General features: G+C 48.1%; 1 protein-coding gene across 1 annotated transcript in view; it reads left to right on the top strand.

Annotated features, from left to right (window-relative positions):
- Positions 1–4,609: 4,609 nt before the first annotated feature.
- The window catches only part of LOC139248758 (prostaglandin E2 receptor EP3 subtype-like), a 34,409-nt gene continuing 22,514 nt past the window's right edge, over positions 4,610–16,504 (top strand). Inside the window, exon 1 of the mRNA XM_070872180.1 lies at positions 4,610–5,404. Within this exon, the coding sequence (XP_070728281.1) occupies positions 4,610–5,404 (795 nt within the window). The remainder of the gene's footprint in view (positions 5,405–16,504) is intronic.

Below are 16,504 nucleotides of genomic sequence, written 5' to 3'. Positions count from 1 at the left end.
GGTTGTGTAGGTTGGGCCTATACTCATTGGAGTTTCGAAGAATGAGAGATGATCTTATTGAAATGTATAAGATTCTGAGGGGGCTTGACAGGGTAGATGCAGAGAGGATGTTTCCCTCGTGGGGGAATCTAGAACTAGGGGGCATAGTTTCAGAATATGGGGTCACCTATTTAAGATGGAGCTGAGGAGGAATTTCTTCTCTCAGAGGATTGTGAATCTTTGGAATTCTCTACCTCAGAGAGCTGTGGAGGCTGGGTCATTGAATATATTCAAGGCTGAATCTTGAACTGTAGGTGAGTCAAAGGTTATGGGTGTTATGTATGCATGCCAATGATGTACTGATGTACTGTAACACGAGACCTGAATGTTGCTTCACGCTGTATATACCTTACCTGTACACCAGAGGGTGCTGCTGCTGGAGACCTAAGGGTCACCTGCACACTGCAGGTGACCCAGTTTAAACGGAGCTCACCTCTTGGTGTCCTCACTTTAGGAGCTGCAATAAAGGACTCCAGTCTGTACATTTCAAGTGCCATACCCTGCCTTGTGGAGTCATTAAGATGCTTACATGCACAATAACTGACGACGAGGTTACGAATCCCATGCATAAAATGTCTAACCTCAGCAACTTCCAACAATTTACCGATGGGGAAGATTGGGACGCCTTTATGTAAAGGACCTGGATGGGGACTCACCAGCCACACTACCGAACAATGCAGGGCCATCCTGCTCAGCAGTTGTGGGCCCACTATCCACGGCCTCGTCAGGTACTTACTAGCCCCAGCGGAGACAACAACCAAGAGCTATGAGGAGCTCATAACCCTAATACAAGAGCAACTGAAACCCAAAGCGAGCATCCTCACAGCCAGGCACCGGTTCTACACTCACCGTTGGCCCGAAGGCCAAGAAATTGCTCAGTATGCTGCATATTTAAAAAGGTTGGCTGCACCGTGTGATTTTGGTGACCAACCCACCGAAGCACTTAGCGACATCTTCTTTATTGGAATGGGCCACGAGGGCCTCCTCCACAAACTGCTCTCTGCGGACACTATGGTCACCCTGCAGAAGGCAATCAAAGTGTGCCAGGCCTACATGATTTTGGTCGGCGACTCCACACCCAGGACTCTAAACCGACGAGTGCAGTGAACAGAATTATGACTTTCAAAGGCAGAAATGCTGCCCCGAGTCCCGCAACCCTGAGTCCGCCACATGGGGCAAATCGGATGGCCCCGTGCTGGCGCTATGGAGGAAACCACAGGGCCCACCAGTGCCGCTACAAAGACTATATCTGCAAAGGCTGCAATGCGAAAGGTCACCTTCAGACAATGTGCAGAAAAGGCTTTACTCACCGAGTCTCTGAAGACTTGGCTGATCACCGGGGCTCCGACACTGATAAAGATGAAGCTGCTCAACCCCTGGAAGAAGAGTACAGAATTTATACCTGCTCCACCGAGAGTTCCCCGTGGAAGATGGAAGTAGACATTGACAGAGTTCCAGTTTCGATGGAGGTCGACACGAGCCAGTCTTTGATGAACCAGACGACCTTTGAAAAACTTTGGATCAATCCCACCGAACGACCAAAACGGTCTCCTGTGCAGGCGAAGCTGCTCACCTGCACCAAAGGTAAAATCCCAGTTGTTGGCAGTGTGGATGTCCAGGTCTCCCAGGGCGGTGTGATGAACAAGCTCCCCCTGTGGATTGTTGCCGGCGATGATCCAACACTGCTGGGAAGCAGGTCCATGTCGGTCGAAGTGACGATGGTCTCTGGGCTCCAGCGATCCACATCCCACACAGTCCTGAACGTGGATCCATCGCTGCACCTAGAGATCCCACCGTCCGGATCGACTGCACGGCAACGGCTCCACAACACCGTGGCGAGATCTCCGGAACCGAACGTCCAGACCTCACTTTCCGGGCCATGGCAGGACTCCGAGGGAAGAAGGTCGGCGAAAAAGGTGGATTCCCGAAGTCTGTGGCCGAACCGGAGGAGGAAAAGATCACCACAACCGACCGGGAGGAGAGCCAGAAGATGGCGGCTGCAACACGAGGCGAAGAACCTAAAATCAAAATGGCCGCGACCAGACCGCGAGGGGGCAGCGTTGGAGGAGCGACACGTGGCACCGAGCGGCAAACCGGATTGGACGGCCCCCTTAAAGGAGACCAGTAACCCGAAGTAATTAAAGGGACAGTTTCACTCTAGGCACAGCGATGCCAAGGACTTTAAAGTTAAAAGTGCAGTAAGCGAATGCAGGTATGATAATGTAATGTTAAATTGTGATGCCGGAGTAACTGATGAAAAAAATGTAATGAATGTTTGTGTAAGTGATGTTCGCGACAAGTCTGCACCATTAAATGATGATGCCAGAAATGCTAAGGTGATAAATGTAACCCTGCATGGAGACACCGATACACAAGAAAGTGTTGTAAGTGCTAAATGTGACAATGAAAAGACAGATAACAGTATAGAATCGACTATTTGTGATCGGAGCCAATGTGTCATGTATACAGGAACACCGGGTTCTACAGGGACAATGTAAATGCTCGAGGAATCCCCCCGTGGGAGACCCCCAGGTCCAGCGGGCTCCCTGACCATGTAGCCTGGACCTTTGGGACAAATGTGATGCCCCAGGAAGGGCTCACACACACCCAGTGGGAGCAGACCCACTGCAGGGACAGTGGTCAATGGGCAGCACACCCACCACCACTGGCAACCTGCCCCAGACCGGGCCTACCCCCCCTGGTCACCAGGGCCAGCACCAGGAGCGAGGGGCCAATACCCTCCAGCTTTCCTGGCGAACCCTGGGATGACCAGACTCTCATCTCTAATGGAGGACAAGGAGCCCACACAGCCCTGTGGCCCTGCCCACCAGCAAACACCACCACTTCGCCACTCTACAGTACCTTACCCATTGCACTGGCTCCACCACTGGGGAATCCTCCATCAGTAACACATGGTTTGTGTGTGAGGGTGGGGGGGGGGGGAATGTATGAGGGCCAGCCTCAAGTACAGGGGTCACACTTGGCACCCACACAACCCTTCCCACAACCTCCCACTGCCCACTACTGATCACCTCCCCGGGTCATGGCAATAAGGCCTTGGGAAAGGCTTAGGAGGGAGTGTTGTTATGTATGCATGCCAATGATGTATTGTAACACGAGACCTGGATCTACCTTCACCCTGTATATACCTTACCTGTACACCAGAGGGTGCTGCTGCTGGAGACCTAAGGGTTATCTGCACATGGCAGGTAACCCAGTATAAAAGGGAGCTCACCTCTTGGTGTCCTCACCCGAGGAGCTGCAATACAGGACTAGAGTCTGTAAGTATCATACCCTGCCTCGTGGAGTCATTAACAAGGTGCCTGCATACATAATAACGGGGAAAAGGCAGGAAAATGGAGTTGAGTCCATGATCAGATCAGCCATGATATTATTGAATGACAGAGCAGGCTCGAGGGGCTAAATGGCCGACTCCTGCTTTTATTTCGTATGTCCTTATGTTCTTAATTGAGCATTGATGAGAAGCTGTAATCTCTCGTGTTATTGGATCCTGCATGTTTGGCGAGTCGGTGGGTGTTGGAAGTGAAGAGCACGTGATGGACACAAGCTAAATAGACACACACAACTCTTTCCTCGACCATCCGGAGTACTGCACAATGATGATATTATACCCGTGACAATTTATTACCAGGGTTGTTTAAAAGGCACTTAAGAGCACTTATACACTGAAACCTGAAGCCACTCCGATGTTGAAATACATTCGGCTGTACAGATCTATTTCAATATCTGCAGTTTTTAATGTAAATTATCAAATGTTTTTATCTTAAGCAAGCAAATAACGAATTGTGTTCCACGGTCTTTGTCGCACAGACCTTGACATATTACTTGGCAGTAATGTCTGAGGTTTCAGCTCCATACAGTAACACTTGTTCTGCACCAACATTGACCTGTTTGATAAATCTTTTTAGTTCTTAAATCATTTATTGTAATGTTTATTGCAGCACTACAGCAGATCCCAAACAATCTGCCCATGAATGGTTGTTCAGAAACACAGCCGATTAAATATGTCCCACACAACAGTGCAACCGAATAAATTACTGCATCACAAAGCAGCTGATGATGAAAGTACTGGTGTTAAAGTATTGGTTGCCAGAATGCAAGTTGGATACAGACATCATCATTAAGGAGTACTGCCGGCTGTTCATTGACATGTTATTGTTTGCGATTAGTGCCATCTAAAACTTAATCTAGTTGTATGTTCATTTAATGAAAGAACTTTGTGGCCTTTCACAACCTTAGGACATCCCAACGGACTTTGCAGCCAATGAAGTACTTTTAAAGTGTAGTCGCTGTTGTAATTTGAATTTATTTGTGTCAATTATAGTTGACCGATCCAAGAGTGACGAGGTTGGCTCTGTTGGAGAACACGTTTCCCGAAGCTATCATTCTGAGGTGAAGACCATTGTCATTGGCTGTGTAAGTCCCAGTCACCATACCAACAGGTCTCCGAGCAGGATAAAACTGCTTGCAAAAAGATCTGCGACACTGAACCCCACTGCCTGGTGAGGCCTCTCAGTCCGCTCAGTGGAAGCAGTCAGTGTAGGAGAGCATGTGGGACAGCAACAGGTCCAGCTCTGAGCAGTCCAGCAACATGTCCTCGACCAGCCCTTCCGAGCGGAAGTCCATGTCCATTCTCTTCCCAGTCATTATAATGATCATCGGCACCGTGGGCAGCACGCTGGCCTTGATGCTCGCATACCGGTCGTACCATCAGATGAAGAACATGAGGAAGAAGCGCTTTCTGCTGATTATTGGAGCGGTGGCTGTGACAGATCTGACTAGCCAGCTTCTCATCAGCCCCATCATTATTATACTGTACCTGACCAACAGGCAGTGGAGCAGTGTAGACCCGTCCAACACCCTGTGTGCCTTCTTTGGGATTTGCATGACCATATTTGGGTTGTGCCCTTTGCTTTTAGCCAGTGCCATGGCAGCTGAATGGACATTGGCTATCCATGCCCCTCACTGCTACTCCAACTATATAACAATCAGGCTCACCAAAGTGGTGGTGGTGTCTACCTGGGTCTCGGTGGTAATCTTTGCCTTGCTGCCCACTGTTGGGTTCGGGAGGTATACGTTGCAATGGCCGGGTACTTGGTGCTTCATCAACACTGGCAGCCAGAACTTGGGCAACACTATTTATGTTTCGATCTTCACCGTGTTAGGTATCGCCTCCTTGCTGATCACATTGAGCTGCAACGTCGCAACTATTCGAGGACTGCTAGTTTGCTCTAAGAACAAGATATCGTCCACCAACAAACAATGGGAGAAGATCACCCTGGAAACACTGATCCAGCTGATGGGCATCATGTGCGTTGCCTATGTCTGTTGGTCCCCTCTCCTGGTAAGTAAATAGATTTTCCAGTAAGATTACTCTTAGTAACTAAAGGGTGGAACAAATTGTATTAAAGTTACCTTGAAATCCAGCGGGCAGTGGTTCCGGAGAGCTGTTTTTCTGATGGTGATGACTTGGAACATTCGTGAGGCAATATGAAATCTGTGACTTGCCCCATTGTTAATCCAGCGACATTTCTCCTGAGTCTTTCTGTGCTGTCAGTATCAGTGAGTTGTGTGTTTCAGTTACAGACACACCTGGCTGTTGTCTGCTAGGCGACCTAACGCACACATTTAAAACAAATCATCCCGCCATGAAATCTGAGATTTGAAAGACATTATACTGAAGTGTATGAATAAAGATACTGTGAGCTCAAAGTAAAGTGTAACCTTAGTCTTTTATTGCAGGTCTCCAGAGTGCCTCTCCAACCTGTGAGGCCTCTTTAAGTACAGCTCTCCCAAGGGATTGTGGGATCCCCTGGGGCTCCAGGGGATGAGCCCTCTGGTGGTTAAACAAGGTATTTACAGGTTAACAGATATAACAACATTCCCCCCCCAAAGTCAACAGTGTAACTATTCACAATGTGAGTCGATCTGGGGCCTTCCTTTCCCTGGTTGATCGTCTCGGTGCAAATGCTGGTTTTGGTGAGTCATTTGTTGGGCCCTCGCTGGGCTGCTACGGGTGATGGGTTCTGCTTCGTGGTCAACCACGGTGTCGGTTGCCACTGGTGTGTGTGTTGGGGGCTCAAAAAAGGTAGGGTCCAAGGTGGATTGCTCAGGATAGTCCGTGAATCTGAGTTTGGTTTGGTCCAAGTGTTTTCGGTAGATGAGTCCATTTGAAAGTTTGACCCGAAACACCCTGCTCCCCAGTTTGGCCAAGACAGTGCCGGGAAACCACTTTGGACCTTGTCCATAGTTCAACACCAATACAGGATCATTCATCTCATTTTCGCGTGACACATTTGCGCTATCATGATATGTGCTTTGTTGAAGCCGCCTGCTCTCTACCTGTTCGTGTAGATCAGGGTGGACTAACAAGAGCCTTGTCTTCAGTGCCCTTTCCATGAGCAGTTCAGCAGGCGGGATCCCAGTGAGTGAGTGGGGTCTCCTGCAGTAGCTAAGCAGGACTCGGGATAGGCGAGTCTGCAGTAAGCCTTCAGTTACCCTCTTCAAGCCCTGTTTGATTGTTTGCACTGCTCTCTCTGCCGAACCATTGGATGCTGGTTTGAACAGGGCAGATGTGACATGTTTGATCCCATTGCAGGTCGTGAATTCTTTGAACTCGGCACTGGTGAAACCCGTTGTCAGACACAAGGACATCAGGCAGTCCGTGTGTGGCAAACATGGCCCTCAGGCTTTCAGTGGTGGCAGCGGACGTGCTTGCCGACATTATCTCACATTCAATCAATTTGGAGTACGCATCTACAACCACTAAGAAAATTTTTCCCAAGAACGGGCCTGCATAGTCGGCATAGAACCTCGACCATGGTTTGGAGGGTCAAGACCATAAACTTAGTGGCACCTCCCTGGGTGCATTGCTTAACTGCGAGCATGTGTTACATTTGTGAACGCAGGACTCGAAGACCACATCGATACCGGGCCACCACACGTGGGATCTGGCTATCGCTTTCATCATTACGATGCCTGGGTGGGTACTGTTGAGATCACTAATGAAAGTGTCCCGGCCCTTTTTTGGGCACCACTACCCGATTACCCCATAGGAGGCAGTCTGCCTGTATCGACATTTCATCTGGTACAGCTTTATTTCTTCCTGCATTTCGAATGGGACACTGGACCAACTCCCGCAGAGCACACAGTTTTTTTTACAAGGGACAGAAAGGGGTCCTGGCTTGTCCAGGTTCTAATCTGTTGGGCAGTAACAGGTGATTGCTAACTCTCGAATGCTTCCATTACCATAACTAAATCTGCGGGCTGTGCCAACACCGTGGTGGGCAATGGCAGCCCACTGAGAGCATCGGCACAGTTTTCTGTGCCTGGCCTGTGGCGGATGGCGTAATTGTATGCGGACAGCGTGAACGCCCATCTCTGGATGCGGGCCGATGCATTCGTATTTATTCCCTTACTCTCGGAAAACAGAGATATAAGTGGGTTATGGTCAGTTTACAATTCAAATTTGAGCCCGAACAGATATTGGTGCATTTTCTTTACCCGATAGACACACGCTAATGCTGCTTTTTCAATCATGCTGTAGGCCCTCTCAGCCTTAGACAGACTCCTGGATGCATATGCAACCGGTTGCAATTTCCCAGATTGCAATACACACCCGACACCGTATGACGACGCATCACATGCTAGTACCAAATGCTTACATGGATCATACAACACAAGCAATTTGTTTGAGGGTAACAGTTTTCTAGAAACATAAAAACATAGAAACAGGGAAAATAGGTGCAGGAGTAGGCCATTTGGCCCTTCGAGCCTGCACCGCCAATCAATAAGATCATGGCTGATCCTTCCTTCAGTACACCTTTCCTGTTTTCTCTCCATACCCCTTGATCCCTTTAGCCGTAAGGGCCATATCTAACTCCCTCTTAAATATATCCAATGAACTGGCCTCAACAACTCTCTGCAGCAGGGAATTCCACAGGTTAACGACTCTCTGAGTGAAGAAGTTTCTCCTCATCTCAGTCCTAAATGGCCTACCTCTTATCCTAAGGTTATGTCCCCTGGTTCTGGACTTCCCCAACATCGGGAACATTCTTCCCGCATCGAACCTGTCCAATCCCATCAGAATCTTATACGTTACTACGAGATCCCCTCTCATCCTTCTAAACTCCAGTGAATATAGGCCCAGTCGATCCAGTCTCTCCTCATATGACAGTCCAGCCATCTCGGGAATCAGTCTGGTGAACCTTCGCTGCACTCCCTCAAAAGCAAGAACGTCCTTCCTCAGATTAGGAGACCTTAACTGAACACAATATTCCAGGTGAGGCCTCACCAAGGCCCTGTATAACTGCAGTAACACCTCCCTGCTCCTATATTCAAATCCCCTAGCTATGAAGGCCAACATACCAGTTGCCTTCTTCACCGCCTGCTGTACCTGCGTGCCCACTTTCAGTGACTGATGAACCATGACACCCAGGTCTCGTTGTACCTCCCCTTTTCCTAATCTGCCGCCATTCAGAAAATATTCTGCCTTCGTGTTTTTGTCCCCAAAGTAGATAACCTCACATTTATCCACATTATACTGCATCTGCCATGCATTTGCCCACTCACCTAACCTGTCCAAGTCACCCTGCAGCCTCTTAGCGTCCTCCTCACAGCTCACCACGCCACCCAGTTTAGTGTCATCTCCAAACTTGGAGATATTACACTCAATTCCTTCATCTAAATCATTGATGTATATTGTAAAGAGCTGGGGTTCCCAGCACTGAGCCCTGCGGCACTCCACTAGTCACAGCCTGCCATTCTGAAAAGGACCTGTTTATCCCGACTCTCTGCTTCCTGTCTGCCAACCAGTTCTCTATCCACGTCAGTACATTACCCCCAATACCATGTGCTTTAATTTTGCACACTAATCTCTTGTGTGGGACCTTGTCATAAGCCTTTTGAAAATCCAAATACACCACATCCACTGGTTCTCCCTTGTCCACGCTACTAGTTACATCCTCAAAAAATTCCAGAAGATTCGTCAAGTATGATTTCCCTTTCATAAATCCATACTGACTTGGACCGATCCTGTCACTGCTTTCCAAATGCGCTATTTCATCTTTAATAATTGATTCCAACATTTTCCCCACTACTGATGTCAGGCTAACCGGTCTATAATTACCCGTTTTCTCTCTCCCTCCTTTTTTAAAAAGTGGTGTTACATTAGCTACCCTCCAGTCCATAAGAACTGATCCAGAGTCGATAGACTGTTGGAAAATGATCACCAATGCATCCATTATTTCTAGGGCCACTTTCTTAAGTACTCTGGGACTATCAAGCTATCAGGCCCTGGGGATTTATCGGTGTTCAATCCCATCAAGTTCCTAAACACAATTTTCCGCCTAATAAGGATTCCCTTCAGTTCCTCCTTCTCACGAGACCCACTGTCCCCTCGTACATTCGGAAGGTTATTTGTGTCTTCCTTCATGAAGACAGAACCGAAGTATTGTTCAATTGGTCTGCCATTTCTTTGTTCCCCATTATAAATTCACCTGAATCCGACTGCAAGGGACCTACATTTGTCTCCACTAACATTTTTCTCTTCACATATTTATCGAAGATTTTGCAGTCAGTTTTTATGTTCCCTGCAAGCTTCCTCTCGTACTCTATTTTCCCCCTCTTAATTAAACCCTTAATCCTCCTCGGTTGAATTCTAAATTTATCCCAGTTCTCAGGTTTGCTGCTTTTTTTAGCCGATTTATATGCCTCTTCCTTGGCTTTAACAATATCCTTTAAATTCCCTTGTTAGCCACGGTTGAGCCACCTTCCCTGTTTTATTTTTACTCCAGACAGAGATGTACAATTGCTGAAGTTCATCCATGTGAACTTTAAATGTTTGCCATTGTCTATCCACCATCAACCCTTTAAGTATCCTTTGCCAGTCTATTCTAGCCAATTCACGCTTCATACCATCGAAGTTACCTTTTCCTAAGTTCAGGACCCTAGTTTCCGAAATAACTTTGTCACTCTCCATCTTAATAAAGAATTCTACCATGTTATGGTCACTCTTCCCCAAGGAGCCTCGCACAACAAGATTGCTAATTAGTCCCTTCTCATTACACATCACCCAGTCTAGGATGGCCAGCTCTCTGGTTGGTTCCTCGACATATTGGTCGAGAAAACCATCCCTAATACACTCCAGGAAATCCTCCTCCACCGCATTGCTACCAGTTTGGTTAGCCCAATCAATATGTAGATTAAAATTACCCATGACAACTGCTGTACCTTTATTGCACACATCCCTTATTTCTTGTTTGATGCTGTCCCCAACCTCACTACTACTGTTTGGTGGTCTGTACACAACTCCCACTAGCGTTTTCTGCCCTTTGGTATTCCGCAGCTCCACCCATACCGATTCCACATCATCCTAGCTAATGTCCCTCCTTACTATTGCATTAATTTCCTCTTTAACCAGCAACGCCACCCCACCTCCTTTTCCTCTCTGTCTATCCTTCATAAATGTTGAATACCCCTGGATGTAGAGTTCCCAGCCTTGGTCACCCTGGAGCCATGTCTCCGTGATGCCAATTACATCATATCCGTTGACTGCTGTCTGCGCAGTTAATTCATCGACCTTATCCGAATACTCCTCGCACTGAGGCACAGAGGCACAGAGCCTTCAGGCTTGTCTTTTTAACACACTTTGCCCCTTTAGAATTTTGCTGTAATGTGGCACTTTTGTTTTTTGCCTTGGGTTTCTCTGCCCTCCACTTTTATTATTCTCTTTTCTATCTTTTGCTTCTGACTCCATTTTATTTCCCTGTCTCCCTGCTTAGGTTCCCATCCCCCTGCCATGTTAGTTTACCTCCCCCCCAACAGCACCAGCCAACACTCCCCCTTGGACATTGGTTCTGGTCCTGCCCAGGTGCAGACCGTCCGGTTTGTACTGGTCCCACCTCCCCCAGAACCAGTTCCAATATTCGAGGAATTTGAATCCCTCCCTCTTGCACCACTCCTCAAGCCACGTATTCATCTGTGCTATCCTGCAATTCCTACTCTGACTAGCACGTGGCACTGGTAGCAATCCTGAGATTACTATTTTTGTGGTCCTACTTTTTAATTTAGCTCCTAGCTCCCTAAATTCGTCTCGTACGATCTCATCCCATTTTTTAACCTATATCGTTGGTACCTATATGCACCACGACAACTGGCTGTTCTCCCTCCCTTTTCAGAATGTCCTGCACCCACTCTGGGACATCCTTGACCCCTGCACCAGGGAGGCAACATACCATCCTGGAGTCTCGGTTGCGGCCGCAGAAACACCTATATATTCCCCTTACAATTGAATCCCCTATCACTATCGCTCTCCCACTCTTTTTACTGCCCTCCTGTGCAGCAGAGCCAGCCATGGTGCCATAAACTTGGCTGCTGCTGCCCTCCCCTGATGAGTCATCCCCCTCAACAGTACCAAGGTAGAAGGTAGAGCAGGGGACCACTGTTCTACCGCCCTTGCAGTGCTCTTTCTGTTGGTCACCCATTTACTATCTGGCTGCATACCCTTTACCTACGGTGAGATCAACTCGCTAAACATGCTATTCACGTTTCTAGCTTTTACAAAGGCAATTTTTTGGCTTTCACCCCAGACCCATTCATCTCCTTTCCACAGTGAGGTGTTCACTGGTTCTCACAGTGTGCTGAGACCTGGTAAGAAGTTGATAAAATAGTTCAGGAGTCCTAGAAACGACCACAGCTCCGTCATGTTCTGTGGTCTCGGTGCGTTCTCGATTGCCTCCGTCTTCGAATCGATTGGCCTGATGCCGTACGCCGCGATTCTTCTCCCCAGGAACTCCACTTCAGGCGCCAGGAAACCACACTTCAAGCGTTTTAACCTGAGCCCCACGCGGTTGAGTCGACTAAGAACCTTCTCCAGGTTCTGCAGATGCTCGCTTGTGTCCCAACCTGTGACCAAGATTTCATCCTGGAAGACCACTGTGCGCGGGACCGACTTCAGTAAGCTTTCCATATTTCTCTGGAATATCGCCGCGGCTGATCGAATCCCAAACGGGCATCTGTTGTAAATGAAGAGACCTTTGTGCGTGTTGATGCAGGTGAGGCCCTTCGATGATTCCTCCAGCTCCTGCGTTATGTAAGCCGAGGTCAGGTCTAGCTTCGTGAATGTCTTTCCTCCCACCAGTGTCGTAAGAAGGTCGTCTGCTTTTGGTAGTGGGTATTGATCCTCAGGGAGAAACGATTGATAGTTACTTTGTAATCACCACAGATTCTGATGGTGCCGTCTCCTTGAGGACTGGGACAATCGGACTGGCCCACTCGCTGAATTTGATCGGTGAAATGATGCCCTCTCGTTGCAGCCGGTCTAGCTCAATCTCCACCCTCTCTCTCATCGTGTACGGTACCCCTCTCGCCTTGTGATGGATGGGTCCCGCCCCTGGAATTAGGTGGATCTGCACTTTTGCTCCTTGGAACTTCCCGATGCCTGGTTCGAACAACGAGGGGAACTTGTTTAGGACCCAGGCACACGAAGTGTCATCGACGGGCAAGAGCCCTCGGACGTCGTCCCAGTTCCAGCGTATCTTTCCCAGACAGCTCCTGCTGAACAACGTGGGACCATCGCCCGGTACCACCCAGAGTGGTAACTTGTGTACCGCTCCATCGTAGGAGACCTTTACAGTATCACTGCCGATTACCAGAATCAGTCCCTTTGTGTAAGTTCTAAGTTTAGTGCGAATGGGAGTCAGGACTGGCCTTGAGGCCTTGCTGCACCACAATTTATCGAAGGTCTTTTTGCTCATTATGGACTGGCTCGTGCCCGTGTCCAACTCCATTGGCACCGGGAGTCCATTTAATTCAATCTTCAGCATTATCGGGGGACACTTTGTGGTAAAGGTGTGCACCCCATGTACCTCTGCCTCCTCGGTCTGAGGCTCTGGTTCATCATGATCCACTGTGGATCTATCCTCCTCTGCAACATGGTGGTTTGCAGGTTTAACAGGGTTTGCAATTCGCCTGCACACTCGTTGGAGGTGTCCCATTGTTCCACAGCCCTTGCAAACATATCCTTTGAATCGGCATGAATGGAATCGATGATCACCCCCGCAGCGCCAACAAAGTGTTAATGGCCTAGAATTCATCACCCTTGATGGTGGACTCTGAGACATCTGCGGATGTGCAGCTGCAGGTATGTGTGACCTGTCCTGTACGTTATGATTCAAAAACAACATCACTTTGTTCACAGTACTTGTAGCAGCACTTGTGTGCTGAGAGATTTGCTTAGTATTGTCACTGGTGGCAATGAATGCCTGGACTATCGCTATGGCCTTACTCAAGGTTGGGGTCTCTACAGACAAAAGTTTGTGAAGTATGGTTTCATGGCCAATGCCAAGTACAAAGAAATCTCTGAGCATGTGCTCTAAGTGTCCTTCAAATTCACAATGTCCTGCAAGGCGTCTTAGCTCGGCGACATAACTCGCCACTTCCTGGCCTTCAGACCTTTTGTAGGTGTAGAACCGGTACCTCGCCATCAGAACGTTTTCCTTTGGGTCCACAATCCCTTGGGACTCCAGGGGATGAGCCCTTTGTTGGTTAAACAAGGTATTTGCAGCTTTACATATATAACATATACACAAACATTCCGAAATACCGCTTACATTTATAACTGCAGTAAGTTTATTTTGTGGTTTAAGAATTTTAAAATAATTTGGTGGCATAGCGCTCACACCCAAATGTATTTATTTTTCAGAATGCCTTTTGAGATATTGTGGTCTTAAGTTGGAAGAAAAGATTTTTCAGTTGAAGTTATTTCCCTGTAACTAAACTGCACAGCAGTTCTGCACGCTATGCCGCGCTGTGATGGACGCGGGGTATTTGAAGAGTGCTAACTGAAGTATTATTTGCAGCGGTACATGAGCTACAGAATCGGACTGCTCCCACCAGCTTCCACCAGCCACCTACAACAACTGAGACTCATTCATTGGTTGGCCGGGAAACTCCATCCAAATGATTTTTTAAAAATTATTTGTTGACGGGCAATAAATGTTGGCAAGGCCGACATTTATTGCCCATCCCTAATTGCCCTTGAGAAGATGGTGAGCTGCCTTCTTGAACCGCTGCAGTCCGTGTGGTGAAGGTACTCCCACAGTGCTGACTTTGTTGTAGTGGTTTGGTACAACTGTGTGGCTTCCTGGGCCATTTCAGAGGGCAGTTCAGAGTCAACCACATAGCTGTGGGTCGGGAGTCACATATAGGCCAGACCGGGTAAGGGCGGCAGATTTCCTTCCCTAAAACTGAAAATCCAGTAGATGCATGGTCATCGTTACATGATATTAGTTGTGGTGTTCCCAATTTCTGTAATTAACTGAATGTAAAGTCCCCAGATGCCTTGGTGTGATTGGACTCCTGTCTCCAGATCATTAGTCTAGTTCTGTGCATAACTGGTCCCATGATATAACCACTCTGCTACTACATCTGTAAAGAAAATTTTGACATGATAGCATCTTAACTTTACAACTGTAAAGACACATGTGCACACAGACAGGAGTGTCATTTCAATTCCATTTTCCATTGTTTGTCATTTTGATGCCATTTACAGTCCCAAAATATACAAGTCCTTAAGATTTAACACTCCATTTAACACCTGGCTTAGCCCAAACAATTATACCAGAAGATACCAGAGCCAAGAAGTTAAAGCTATCAGGAAAGTTTGAACAGGTTGGGTCTCTTTTTCTCGAAAAAGAGAAGGCTGAGTTGTGAGCTGATCGAGGTTTAAGATTATGAAAGGGTTTGATAGGGTAGACTTAGAGAATGGTGCAGAAATTGTGGACAGAGGCATCCCATGGGCGTAACCTCCGATTTGAAAAAAATCGAGGAATTTACCTGGTGGTCCGAGGGCTCACGGACTTGCAGCCCTGGGCCTCTACATGTAGGCCTGCATAGAGTCCCACATTCCCCAGGAGCGCAGGCATTTCACAAGCACCCTGGGATCACGTGGGCCCACCCAAGAAAGTAGGGCGATCCCTATTCATACTTATGGTCATTCCGTTTGTACGGAGCTGCCTTAAGTATGGGAATACCCCCAAAAATACAGAAACACATGAAATAAATAAAAAAAACATATTTAAAATTAATTAAATATGGTTTAACGGGGCTAAAGATAAACTTACCTTAATGGACAGGGCTTTTAAGCTTTAAATAAGCTTTAAATATTTTTTTTAATTCTTACGCTGGTAAAAGCTGGGCACTTAGTCTGCGAGTGCCCACGTCAATCAGGTTTGTACCATCGGTCCAGAGGATGTTTGACAGATGGCAAGTTCTAGTTTCAGTGCATGCTCAGTGCATGGCTAACCCCGGAACTTGTGGGGCTCCTACAGGTGTGTGCACACCTTGTACACACTCATAGGGGACACAAATTCAGACGCAATATGTGGGCGAGTCCAGAGATAAAGCCATGATTATCAGGTAGGCACCAATAAACCAAATAGGGAATTCGGGAGGAACTTTGTTGCCCAGAGAGCTACTACATGGAATACTTGAGGTGACAAGAATAAATTCAGTTAAGAGAAAGCTCGATAAAGATAGAAGGTTATGCTGATCGAGTTAGATAGGTGGGAGGCTGTGGAGCAGGAACACCAGTTGAGCCGAATTATCTCTTTCTGTGCTAGAAACATAGAAACATAGAAACATAGAAAATAGGTGCAGGAGTAGGCCATTCGGCCCTTCGAGCCTGCACCACCATTCAATGAGTTCATGGCTGAACATTCAATTTGATGTATTAACTGTAACCATCTTTTTTATTTGCCACTTTCATACCAGGATAGAAACATTTTTTCATGATTATTTTATTGGAACTTGTATTCATTTCATAGGCGATCCCTCAAACTAGGATAACTTGTTTCCACGAGTTTACAGGTGTTTCAATGAAGGACCCGATGTTCCAGTCCTGAACTCCAGTTGAGGGGGTGGAAGATGCCTGTGGGTGGATTGTTTAACGTGGGGTGACCGTTGTACACCAGCCACCACACGGGCTTGACAGAGCGAGGTCTTGGTCCAGGGGCAAGGGTTAACCAGGACCACTGGAGACCTGCTCTGCTGCACGGACCCAGTGTGTACACATCGCAGTGTGGGCTGGTCCTGGGCCCTCGCTCTTCTGGTTCCCATACCCTCATCTGTTGCACCACCGCCCCAATCCCTCGCCCCTCCTCCGCCCCGATCCCTCACTGCTCCTCCGCCCCCGATCTCTCACCGCTCCTCCGCCCCGATCCCTCACCGCTCCTCCGCCCCGATCTCTCGCCCCTCCTCCGCCCCGATCTCTCACCGCTCCTCCGCCCCGATCCCTCACCCCTCCTCCGCCCCGATCCCTCACCGCTCCTCCGCCCCGATCCCTCACCGCTCCTCTGCCCCGATCTCTCGATACTCCTCCGCCCCGATCTCTCACCGTTCCTCCGCCCCGATCTCTCGCCCCTCCTCCGCCCCGATCTCTCGCCGC

Source organism: Pristiophorus japonicus, unplaced genomic scaffold (genome assembly GCF_044704955.1).
Source record: "Pristiophorus japonicus isolate sPriJap1 unplaced genomic scaffold, sPriJap1.hap1 HAP1_SCAFFOLD_292, whole genome shotgun sequence".
In the NCBI taxonomy this organism is placed as follows: Eukaryota; Metazoa; Chordata; class Chondrichthyes; family Pristiophoridae; genus Pristiophorus; species Pristiophorus japonicus.
This window is presented reverse-complemented; position numbering and strand designations above follow the sequence as displayed.